Source organism: Vollenhovia emeryi, unplaced genomic scaffold (genome assembly GCF_000949405.1).
Source record: "Vollenhovia emeryi isolate VEMERY1.0 unplaced genomic scaffold, V.emery_V1.0 DF940093.1, whole genome shotgun sequence".
Taxonomy (NCBI): Eukaryota; Metazoa; Arthropoda; class Insecta; order Hymenoptera; family Formicidae; genus Vollenhovia; species Vollenhovia emeryi.
Genome location: NW_011966273.1, coordinates 1 through 12935, shown reverse-complemented (window position 1 = coordinate 12935; position 12935 = coordinate 1). Strand labels below are relative to the sequence as shown.

Sequence of the window (12935 nt, the reverse complement as noted above, 5' to 3'; positions counted from 1 at the left end):
GTACTTGAAACCGTCCAACTTTGATGTTTACCTTTTTTTCCATCATGTATATTTAAAAAGTTATTTAGAGTTACCTTATAAGGATACATACAGACATACACACATACACACATACATAACGACATTTTTTCTGAATGTGATTTTTGGACGTTTTGGAACATTCTAAACATGTTTTCAAAGAAAACTGGAAAAAAATTTTTTTCGCGAAAACAAAGCTTCCTCTATGAGGAAGCAAAAAGAAATAAAAGTACAGTCTATAAAAATTGCAGTAGGATTACGATCTAATACTGCCTACGTTCTCAATTATATTGTTCCCGCTAAATTAAATAATTTGTACTGTCAACATACGTACATACACGTATGCTAAATAAGTTACGGAAATACAGACATTATTATTGCCACTTGCAGTACATGATTTTACCTTATAAGTTCTCTGAAATTTTTTACTAGATGTTTTCTGATTGAGTTTTACTAGAATACACTAAAATCAAGTAAAACATTTTTAGTAAAATTCCTCTTACGTCCATTCAACAAAGGTAGTCAAATGTTAGAATGAAACTTTTCAATCGAGACTTAGCTTAATAAATGAACAGAAGGAGTGTATTGAATAATTGTATAAGATTTGGTAAGCATTAAGCAATATTTAGTGGATAAGCATGTCATTGAAAAAAAAACTCACATAAGTCTTCAGACTCTCTACTCACAGGTGAAACGGTGTCGAGCTAGCTAATTCGTTAGACGTATATCTGTGGATTTCCCAATTTTGTTCCTGCGAAATTAGCCGGAGAGAATATTCCAGTAATGTTTGTCCTCTATGTTTCTTCCTTGTGTTAATATAGGATTTGTGTTCTACCTTCTAAACTAAATGACAGGGATCGACTTTATCAGCACTTGATTACTTTCAGTACTCTACGACTGCATTACTCTGACGCGTTTTTATTATGATGAAGCGGGGAGTACAGTTGTTGCATAAGTGCATAATCTCGTGCATAGAGAATTTGATTTCTCCATTTCCTTAGGCATTTGCTGCCTGAACCTATCAATTTTGTATTACATATGCTTATATGCTTCCCGTTTAGTATAACCGGGCTTCGATAGAGGTCTTATTAGTATCATCAAGATCCAGTGAAGCAGTAGCGTTGTAAATCCGAGGAGTAGAATACTAAATCAACCGTCGCAGTACTGAATTTCGCTTTAGACCAATAAGTACTTTATAATACTTTGCAAGAGTGTCTTAAAATAGTGTGCAAGGAAAGAATACGTATGAATAAATAATGAATAAGTAAGTAAGAGACGCACCTTAAAGAGAAAATAATGGTAATACTGAACGAGAGGGGCAACCTTGCCGATTTGACTGCAACTTTGCAATATTGAGTATTTCGATGAGTAAAACACACCATATTGCAAAGTTTCAGTCAAATCGGCGATGTTGCCGCTCTGTAAAGGCTCGTCTACACGACAATGCTTAAGGAACGGTGCAAGGGCGCAGGTGCATGCGTTGGAACTAAAAGTATTTTATTTCGCTTGCGCCGCTGCGCCACGCCCCTACGATCAGGTACAATCCTTTTGCGCCTGTGCCTGCGCTCTTGCGCCGCGCCTTACGCCTTGTCGTATAGACGAGCCTTTAAAATTAAAATTGTCGCTCGGCACTAACAAGAGATTTACTAATAAGACAGCTATAGTACTAATAAGAGATCTACTAACAAAAGAGTTATTAATTGTTAAAATATGCATTCCAGAAGAATATTCATAGACCTATGTGTGCTATCTGGGTTTATACAGAAAAGTACTTTTAAATGTAATAGATATTGAAGAAATAAGCGACTAAAATGATTTCTACCAAATATGTCAGTTTTATTGTGCGGTTCACAATTTCTTAACATTTAAATAAATTATCTGTTTATCGTACAAAGTTTTTTTTAAGTATGTCAGTGAGTTTTCTCGCTCGAGTAGAAACTCGCATTGCCACTGTAGATTTGTAGTATTTCTTAGAACATATACATTTTTGTTTCTTTTGTAACAGGAGGACTCATAATATGTCTAAGATTTTTATTTTATTCGCGTTGCTGCCGCATCTATTTTGTGCTGAGACACCTGGTAGAACTTCGTGTTCGAAATACTTCAAACATACAATCGACCCTGAGACAGACAAGATATTTGGACGGATCGAAATTCGCCATTTTCTGTTAGAAAACGAAATTTATTTAAAAGTAGCCTTAAACGCTACCACTCTAGTAAGTATATGTTTTATACTTTCAATATTAACAAGAGTGCAGAAGACGTTGGTATAAGTTTGTAGCCATTAATACAGGCAATCTTTAATACTTTTAGCACACTAAAGTCTTTGAAAAACAAAGAGGAGTTTTCTACTGAGGACCGTACAGTTACTCTAATTAGTATTGTAAAGAAATAAGACTACTTTAAGCCTTAAAATGGGTATATAGTGAAACAATATACAAGTATATATACGTAAGAAAATGATTACACAAAATAATTTCTGTTCCGCATATATTGAAATATGTAAATTAATCGTTTGATATATCTAGTTATTGTTAAAACAAAGTGAAAAATATAGTTTACTTGTGGTTTGACACAGATAATCGGGGATTAATGTACAAGTCTTATTTGTAATTTATTTCCGTGTATAATAAATTAACTCGAAAGTAAATTTCCGCGTTGTAATTACATTGTACTCTCAAAGCTTACTTTCAACTGTGACGGTTAATTTCGTTATTAAGAGAACTTATCCTTAGTCATTTGTCCATTTATTAGAAATAGCTGAATTATCCTTGCGTTCTAGAATGGGTTATTTCGATTAGAATTGGCACGAACAATAAAAGAGACCATTCAAGCTATTGAACGAGGTAGACCTTTGCTTTATCATATTAATTTTCCTTCGGACGCAAACTTTCTGATATTATCCGCGATATGGTTTAACAAGCGTCAATATTGTCTCAGCTCCAGAGGTGAGTACCGTATTTGATTAAAATGCAGTACAAATATTACATACCTATAAGCGAGGAAAAAGAAGCGAGTAATACAGTCATTAAATTCTTTCCAGTTAAATGAAGTTAATTCTTACTCGCATCTGTCTACATATAAGTTTTAATCTAATATTGTAGGAGATAAATAGTAAAACTCTTATTAAAACAATTGCTATTTCCTTTTTATCATGCTTATCAATTTCTACCTTTAGATAAATAGGATTTTACTCTTATTTATTTATTTGAAAATTATTTCTATTCTCGGAAGAAAAGGAAATTTTTTTTATACTTTAAGTTAATGTGCGATTTAACGGATATGTTTTGTTGCATCTCAGGGTCAAATGGAAATATCGTAGCCAATATCGAATTGGGGCATATTGTGTACCCTCCGAACAAACCACTGCCGCAGGATTTTCAGCCGTGGCATCGAAATTCGAGTGGCTACCGCATAAACAATCCAAATTACAAAACACACGCTGAATGCGGTGTTACCAATTACTACACCGAGAGCACAAATAGTCTGATCCCCAATGGTGCAACGGCATTACCAGGTCAGTGGCCGTGAGTAGTTGCACTCTTCCGCACTGTACAAACAGGTTTGGTGACACAACGTTACTTTAATTGTGGTGGTTCTCTTCTGACAAACAAACATGTAATAACAGGTATGTTAATCGAGAAAATTAAATATTTTCGTAGTCCATATATTGAACTAACTATATGTGCTAGTTCCAGTCCTACATATATTTTCTGGAACGTTTATAGTAAAATTTTAATTTTTAACCATTAATATTAAAAAGTTGCGAAGGTGGCGCAGAGAAATGTGTGCTACTTAGTAAACAAATGAATGAAAAGATCCGAGTATAAATCTAGCCGCGGAAACCGCTGGTTTTTTTTGATACCATCTCGGGGCGAAGTGGCAACAACAAGAGTATCTTGTCACACATACTCCTTTAGGGATGCAGCCCTCCAGGTTTCCTTCGGCACGGTTCAGCATTCTACTGAAGATGTAGTAAAACTAACTGCTCAAAGTATAAGTTTCTGTACCAGATTGAACTGAAAAAAACAGGCTTTAAACCTAATACACAAGGAAAACAATATTACGAAAAGAACGGATTTCTTAATTTTCGATAGATATTCACAATTCATCGATATACGTATATTATATATAGAATTATGCGAATATGCGATATACGATATGCGAACTGTTCGGTACTTGATTGCCGTTCGAATTTGGCGCATTAATGCCCCTTTATAACTCGGACCCCCTTTCGGTTTTCGAAGCGCACGCTCGGGCGTCTCCGCGATTGGACCCCCCTCTTTCCGTCGGTTCGGGACCGTTGCCCGTACGTGCTCGGACCGGTTCGTTACTAACGTGCTAGAACAAGCGTTGACGATACCTCGCTCGAGTCCTGAGTTGATTGTCTGTAACGAGTATTCCCGAAGAAATACATATTTTAAACGAGAGTAACCAGGCTTACTCGACTGCGTGGCCACGAAGCATTCTTTCCGCGGCCTACACGCAGGGCGGCTGCACATCACCGCACCACACAACATATTGGTCCTTCGAGCCGGATTTCCAGACAGGATTCACGGCACCTTTGGGAAACTCGACCATCTCGGACAGTTTCGAGGAGAGCGAGGACACAGTGATCGACAACCTAACCATCTTGGATCGAGCCGCCTGCATCTCACAAGTCTGCGACGACGATTCGAGAATCACAAGGTCGTTTGCATCTCACAAGTCTGCGACGGCGATTCGAGAATCACGAGCCGCCTGCATCTCACAAGTCTGCGACGGCGATTCAAGAACACGAGAGATTCTGCGTCTCACGGGTACCAGCGGCGAGTCACGGGTCGTACGAGGCGGCACCGGCCAGAACTCTCGGCGGAACAAGGAACACCAACGGCGAGTCACGGGTCGTACGAGGCGGCACCGGCCAGAACTCTCGGCGGAACAAGGAACACCAACGGCGAGTCACGGGTCGTACGAGGCGGCACCGGTCAGAACTCTCGGCGGAACAAGGAACACCAACGGCGAGTCACGGGTCGTACGAGGCGGCACCGGCCAGAACTCTCGGCGGAACGAGGAACGGCACCGGCGGGTCACGGGCCATACAACGCGGCACCGGCTAGTATTCTCAGCGAATCAAGGAAATCCTGTACTGTCGGTGAACGTAGCGTCCTTAGCGTCGGCGTTTTTACAATTTGATAACATTCGGCGATGTTGGTCAAGGGTAAAATACTTCTTGGACTCGTTCGACTTTTACCATGTGCCTTTATTCAGAGTTCACGAGAGCGCGTTGCTCTGTTGAGAGAGACGGAGGTTGGTGCCTAACTAACTCTCCATGGCGCGCAGCGGCCAACCTGTCTAGTCCGGTCAGCCAACCGTAAAATAACCAAATAACTAAGCGTATCTAGGAGCAACTAAAAGTATCAAAAAATCCTCATAGGGACAAAATTGTCTCTCACTCAACACAATTTAAGGTAAGGGTAACTGTTCACGGGATTATTGCCAACCAAGTTTATTAATCTTCCGTCATGACCAGCGAACAAGACCCAGCGTTCTTAAAAAAGCGACGCTCAGTGTTACTAGCATCCTGCACGCGCATAAAAAACTTCGTCGGGGCGATTCGGGAGATTACCCCTTCAATAGTCGCTCAACTTGAGGAGCGTCGTGGTAAATTAAATGCTTCCTGGACAGAATATGACAGCTTACAAACCCAATTAGAGTTATTAGACGAAAACGAAGCAAGTCATCGCCAGGGATTCGAGGACGCGTGTTATTCATTAACTGCTAGAATTCGCGAGATTCTTAATCCTCCGGCGGTACCACGCATTCCAGCTACGAGATCTACGACAACCGAAACCGAATCGTCTAGAACACTGACTCACGTAAGATTACCTAAGCTCGATCTTCCTAGCTTCTCGGGCAAATACGATGAGTGGTTTCCATTCTTTGACGCGTTTCAATCGATCATACATTCCAATGAGTCGATTAGCGACATACAGAAATTGCAATATTTGAAGGGTTGTCTCAAGGATGACGCAAATAAGGTCGTTAGCTCGCTGGAAATCTCGGCCGTGAATTATGAGGTAGCATGGAACCTCTTAAAGGAAAGATACGACAATAAGCGCGTGATAGTTCAGAATCACATAGGATCGATTATGGAATTACCATGCATGAGCAAGGAAAACCCCGTCGAGCTGCGTCAAATTGCAGACGGGGCTACGAGGCACATTCAAGCCCTTCAGGCCTTAAAACGTCCGACATCTCAATGGGACGACCTTTTAATATACATTTTAAGCAATAAGCTAGACGCACGTACCGCGCGAGATTGGCGAACGTCGCTAGTTTCGTCAGATTTACCTACGTTAAAACAGTTCATGGAATTTATTGCACTTCGATGCCAAATACTCGAGGCTACGAGTAAGGTTAACACGGCGGTCTCAAAAAACGGCTCGCGCTCTCTAGTCGGTCGACAAGTTGCTGGCGTGGCAACGACCAAAACAAAATGTAGTTATTGTCGCGGAGATCACTCCGTATACTATTGCAAGGAATTTCTGGCGCTCTCGATCCCCAAAAGGATTGTCGAAATTCGCAAAAATAAGATTTGTCTTAATTGTCTGCGGTCTAGCAGTCACGTTGCAACCAAATGCACTTCCGGCAGTTGTAAGGAGTGCAATTTGAAACATAATACCTTATTACACTTAGTAACTGAAACTTCCGACAAGGAACAAAGGTCTATCGCGGATCCAGATGCGTCAAGGGCATCCACCGTTTTAGCTACACATAGCTTAAGCGAACGCACTAGTCAGGGAGTCATGTTGTCCACTGCTTCACTTTACGCTTACGACAGCAACGGCTCGCGAAAATCGTGCCGCGTTCTTTTGGACTGCGGGTCGCAGGCAAATTTCATCTCGAGGAAACTTGTGGAAACTCTAGGCATCCTCCCGCGAGCATTAAACATTTCCATTTCCGGTATAAATAATACAGCTACCAAGGCCACGCAAGTTGTGCAGGTGAGGATTCAATCGCGAGTAGAAGGTTTCAGCACTCTGCTAGATTGTATTGTAGTGGATCAAGTTACCGACAGATTACCTGCATTCAACCTAAAACGTCGCGATTTCGAAATACCTCAGAATTTGAAATTAGCTGATCCTCAATTTAACGTCTCGGCAGACATAGACATTTTAATAGGGGTAATAGGGCTGATGTATTCTGGTCAATTTTGTGCGTTGGTCAAATAAGGGCTTCCCCTGGGCATCCAACGTTACAAAAGACGAGATTTGGCTGGATATTAGCGGGACGCCTTGGCGTTCCTGCAAACAAGTCGAACCACATCCGAGCCTTGCACGCCTCCGTAGGCGATTCGCAATTGCATGATCAATTAGCTCAGTTTTGGCGTCTTGAAAATATTGACAACGCAAACGATTACACCGAGGAGGAGCTGCGTTGCGAGAACGATTTTTTGCAGAATGTTACGCGAAACTCGCAAGGCAGGTACGTCGTCAAGCTTCCTTTTCGAGAACAAGCAAGCAACAAGCTTGGAAATTCTAGAGACATCGCACTCAAACGGTTACGCAATCTTGAAAGGCGGTTTATTCGCGACCCTGGGCTGGAATATCAATACACGCATTTTCTACATGAATACCTTTCGCTCGGGCACATGAAACAGATCGAGGATCCGCTAGATGACGAGGGGGAATCTTTTTACCTTCCGCATCACTGCGTTTTTAAAACCACGCCTCAATCAAGCTCTATCCGCGTAGTCTTCGACGCGTCATGTAAAAGTAGCTCGGGAGTGTCGTTGAATGACTTGCTTTTAGCGGGTCCGGTAGTTCAGCAGGACTTAATTGCGATTTTGTTGCGTTTTCGTACATTTCAGTTCGTCTTCGTGGCAGATATAATCAAAATGTACCGACAAATATTAATAGAACCCCGGGATACTCGTTATCAACGAATTCTTTGGCGGGATGAGCCTACTTCCGAAATAAAAACATACGAGTTAACTACGGTCACGTATGGTACCGCTCCGGCCTCGTATCTAGCAACGAGGTGCCTCAAACACCTCGCTGAATCGAGTCGCGATAAATATCCGTTGGGATCAATACGCGTCCAACGCGATTTTTATGTAGATGATCTACTCACAGGGGCCGATACACTAGAAGAAGCCAAAGGGGCTCGCGACGAAATCATTAATTTATTGAAGTTAGGATTATTCGAACTCAGTAAATGGGCATCAAATAACGTGGAGCTTTTGGAACGCATAGGCAATCGGGAAAATAATGTAATCACAATTGATGCTAATACTGCCAATTCGCGAGTTCTGGGTATGCATTGGAATCAAGCTATAGACACATTTCACTTTTCACACGCGCCAGGCGAAAATAACGATATCATATCCAAACGCACTATATTATCCGAGGTCGCACGATTGTTCGATCTTTTGGGCTTGCTTGGCCCAACCGTCGTTCTTGCAAAGATTATATTGCAGGATCTTTGGCAATCTGGAATTCATTGGGATGAATCCGTACCCCCAGACATTAACGTACGATGGTCTAAATTCCGAACTCAATTGCCGGCCTTAAATCAATTAAAGATTCCGCGTTGCATTAAATTTTCTACAGAACCACAGCACTTACAGATGCATGGTTTCTGTGACGCGAGTCAACGTGCCTACGGGGCATGCGTGTATTTGCGTACACAAACAAGACACGATCAGTTTCGATGTGAGCTCATTTGCTCAAAATCTCGCGTCGCGCCGCTTAAGGCTGTCTCATTGCCCAGACTCGAGTTATCCGCGGCTCTCCTGTTGGCTCAAGTAATCGAGAAAATTAACAATTCTAGTGAGTTATCAAACATAAGAGTTTTTGTGGTCAGATTCTACAATAGCGCTTAATTGGATTTCATCATCATCCCGAAAATGGGCAACTTTCGTAGCCAATAGAGTTGGTAAAATCCAGCGCCTCACGGCTTCCTATTCCTGGGGCCACATTTCCTCTAGCAATAACCCAGCTGATGCATTGTCGCGGGGAATACATCCGCAAGAGCTTCATAATGCAACTACGTGGTGGCATGGCCCGGATTTTTTAGTTACAAACGAACATGAATGGCCTAACAGCGAAATCACCCCCTTAAAGGATAATATTCCCGAATTAAGGCAAACTGCGATGCCTATAATCTCAATAGGAAACTCCCTTATCGAAAATCTGCTAGATAAGCACTCGAGTTTAAGCAAAATTTGTCGCATTCTGGCTTATTGCTTAAGAGTTTTCAAACCTAGTCGCGTAAGGTCGCGTTCTACCTTTATCTCGCATCAAGAAATCTCATCGGCATTGAATGTCATATGCAGAAACGTGCAAAGGCAAACCTTCCACAAGGAATATAAAGCTCTAGTCAACGGGGAATGTATCGATAAATCTAGTAACCTACTAACATTAGCACCCTTCTTGGATCGGGATCATCTCATTCGCGTGGGTGGTAGATTAAGGAACTTCGAATTACCATTCGATACATGTCATCCAATATTATTGCCAAAAAACCACAAATTAACAAAGCTCGTTATAGAGCAAGAGCATGCGCGCACCGCTCATGCGGGCCCACAGGCGACAATGGCAGCTGTAAGGCAACGTTTTTGGCCAATAGCCTTGCGGGCGGTGACGCGTAAAATTGTCCAAGACTGCGTGACGTGTTTCAAAAACAAGCCGGTTTTTTCGGAAGTTATCATGGGTTCACTGCCATCGGGGCGGGTGAATATTTCTAGACCGTTTCAACACTGCGGGGTGGACTACGCCGGTCCGCTACTGTTGCGCGAAGGTAAACGTCGTAATGCTAGGCACAGCAAGGCGTACGTTTCAGTTTTTGTTTGTTTTGCCACCAAGGCGGTTCACGTCGAGCTTGTCAGCGATTTAACCTCAGAGGCCTTCATAGCGGCACTTAAAAGATTTATTTCACGCAGGGGCAAACCTGCATCTATATATTCCGATAATGGAACCACTTTCGTAGGAGCTCAGAGGCAATTAAAGGAACTTTATGAGTTTTTAAACAAGGAGCAATTACAAGATAGCCTTAAGCATTTCCTCCGTGAGCAGGAAACCTCCTGGAACTTTATTCCACCTAACGCTCCGCATTTTGGGGGACTATGGGAGGCTGCCGTCAAATCGGCCAAACACCATTTGTATCGGATCATCGGCAAGGCGCGTCTAACCTTTGAAGAGATGCAGACGGTGTTATACGAAATCGAAGCGATTTTAAACTCGCGACCACTCACACAGCTAAGCACGGATCCGAACGATCTAATGTATTTAACCCCTGGTCATTTCTTGGTTGGCACCCCCTTGAACAGTTTCCCGGCGAGCGATTTATATGATTTAAACGAAAACCGTTTAGGGCGATGGCAACGCGTCGAACAGCTGAGACAGCATTTTTGGCGCAGGTGGAGTACCGAATACATACATTCGTTACAGGAGCGGCAGAAATGGAAGACCAACAAAGGTCGCCAATTAAAGGTTGGTCAGCTCGTTCTCTTAAAACAGCAAGATTTAGCTCCACTGAATTGGCGAATGGGGAGAATTGAGCAAGTACATGCCGATTCGGACGGAAACGCTCGGTCGGCAGCCGTCGAAACTGCGACGGGATCATTAATAAGACCGTTGTCTAAAATTGCCATATTGCCCATCGAGGCATAGTCATTTATCTTTATTTTCCTTTTGCGTTTCGTTATTTGAATTGTTCGTACTGCGTCATTAGTTATCATAAAATTAAATTACATAGTTATGTCCCCAGTGCGTCACGTAGTTCTTAAGTTCAACTTGAAAATGTAATTAAAATATCTACGAGTTTGTAAACGGTGTGTTTTCAGTTCTAAACAATAATTTTCGTTGTACCGTTCAGTCGCATTACTCATCACGATTGTCACAGCGTCACTAATGTTTGCGTTGCGAACTTGCGTTTTTTCAGTTCCTTTATACTAGCGCAATACTGTATACTCGTTAAATTTCATATGTTTATGTTAGTCTTTAATTGCGATGCGTTTGAAAGTACACCCTTTCAAGGGGGGGAGGATGTTCGGTACTTGATTGCCGTTCGAATTTGGCGCATTAATGCCCCTTTATAACTCGGGTCCTTTCGGTTTTCGAAGCGCACGCTCGGGCGTCTCCGCGATTGGACCCCCCTCTTTCCGTCGGTTCGGGACCGTTGCCCGTACGTGCTCGGACCGGTTCGTTACTAACGTGCTAGAACAAGCGTTGACGATACCTCGCTCGAGTCCTGAGTTGATTGTCTGTAACGAGTATTCCCGAAGAAATACATATTTTAAACGAGAGTAACCAGGCTTTCTTACTCGACTGCGTGGCCACGAAGCATTCTTTCCGCGGCCTACACGCAGGGCGGCTGCACATCACCGCACCACACAACACGAACGTTTGAGCAAAACTATGCCAACATTAGCGCAATTAATTATTAATGTAATTTAAATAAAACTATCATACGTAATTATTTTTTGTCATACTAAATTAAGACATTTAATTTAATTCAAGAGTATTACATATGTCTCCGTATAGACAGTGTGGATCGTTACAAAATATAATTCATGCGTATCTCTTTCTTACAGCGGCGCACTGTTTGCTATGGGACTATTTTGGTACAACAACTTACACTCCAGTAAACATTAATATGGTGGACGTGGTTCTGGGGCAATTTAACTTGGACGAATTGCGCGGAGATGGATTTGCCAAACGGAAAATCGCGAGCTACGTGATTCACCCCGATTATGCGCTCTATGTCAATGCTGGTTCCGATCTTGCGGTTTTGACCCTCAACAACGTCGTCGAGTTCAATCCTCTTATCAGGCCTATTTGCCTATGGTCCGACTCAAGTAAGCTTGAAGACGTCGTTAGTAGGACGGGATATGTCGTAGGATGGGGTGGAGACGAGGTTGATCGTGATGTTGCAGATCAACGGATGGTGAGGGCGAATATAGTGAGCCAAGTAAGTAGTTAATTGCTATTATAAAGTTACTATTCATTACATCTATTTGTGACAAATGTATTTGTCAGCGCCATTGCAGGCCTCGAGTTGAAGTTCGTTTCACAAATTACAGGAGACCTGTCTCTCGGCTGATGCTGTATACCTTAGTGTGATCTCGAATAACACCTTCTGCGCTGATTCGCGAGACGGACTGGGTCCTTGCAATGGTGATGGTGGGAACGGGCTGATACTTCTAAACAATATTACAGACAGTTATGAGTTGCGTGGCGTTGTTTCGCGAACTATAATCAAACAAAGATCGTCTTGCGATCTACGGAAATACATCGTCTATGTTGATGTGGCCAAATAGCTACCCTGGATTAAACAACAGATATCGATGTAACGTTCGTCTTCAGTCGCAAAATGCAATACATGCTAATCTATAAGTTTTGTTTTAGGTAAAGCTTATTCGAAGACGCAGTACTTATGTACAGTTACGCGTAAGGATTAAACAGTTATGAATTCTGTCTGTTATGTGGCGCAGAGAAATGTGCGCTGCTTAGTAAACAAATGAACGCAAAGATCCAAGTTCAAATCCACGGTTACCGCTGGAGTTTATCGGAATCTCCCGAAGGGAAGTGGCAACCACCGAGAGTATCTTGCCACATATATCCCTTCAGGGGTATAGCCATTCCAGATGGGAGGTTTCCTTCGGCAAGGTTAGCAGCCTACCGAAGATGAAGTAAAACCAACTGCTCAAAGTACCAGAACGAACTGGATAATACAGGCTTTAAGCCTACCCAGTCAGAAATGACTTGAAAACCGACGTCGAAACGATATCGAATCGACGTCGGTTTTCAAGTCATTTCTGACTGGGTAATACACGAAGAAGAAGAAGAAGAATTCTGTTTTTGGTTGTTCATGCATCTTGTAATGTGTCTCCAATCTAGATAAAAAACGGAATAAATAAGCTACCACACATA

At 42.3% G+C, this 12935-nt stretch overlaps 1 protein-coding gene across 1 annotated transcript; it reads left to right on the top strand.

Moving 5' to 3' along the window:
• The first annotated feature begins 203 nt into the window (after window positions 1–203).
• Window positions 204–12521, top strand: LOC105556336 (ovochymase-2-like). The gene is made up of 6 exons (XM_012003420.1): window positions 204–1282; window positions 2024–2234; window positions 2801–2966; window positions 3320–3535; window positions 11597–11973; window positions 12086–12521. The coding sequence occupies exons 1-6, from the start codon at window positions 1275–1277 to the stop codon at window positions 12320–12322; spliced, it is 1215 nt and encodes a 404-aa protein (XP_011858810.1). The 5' UTR covers window positions 204–1274; the 3' UTR covers window positions 12323–12521.
• Window positions 12522–12935: the final 414 nt, after the last annotated feature.

Coding starts and splice junctions, on each gene's coding strand:
- LOC105556336 (XM_012003420.1), top strand. Junction 2,967..3,319: donor ATATTGTCTCAGCTCCAGAG/GTGAGTACCGTA, acceptor GTTGCATCTCAG/GGTCAAATGGAAATATCGTA. Junction 3,536..11,596: donor TGGTGCAACGGCATTACCAG/GTCAGTGGCCGT, acceptor TCTTTCTTACAG/CGGCGCACTGTTTGCTATGG.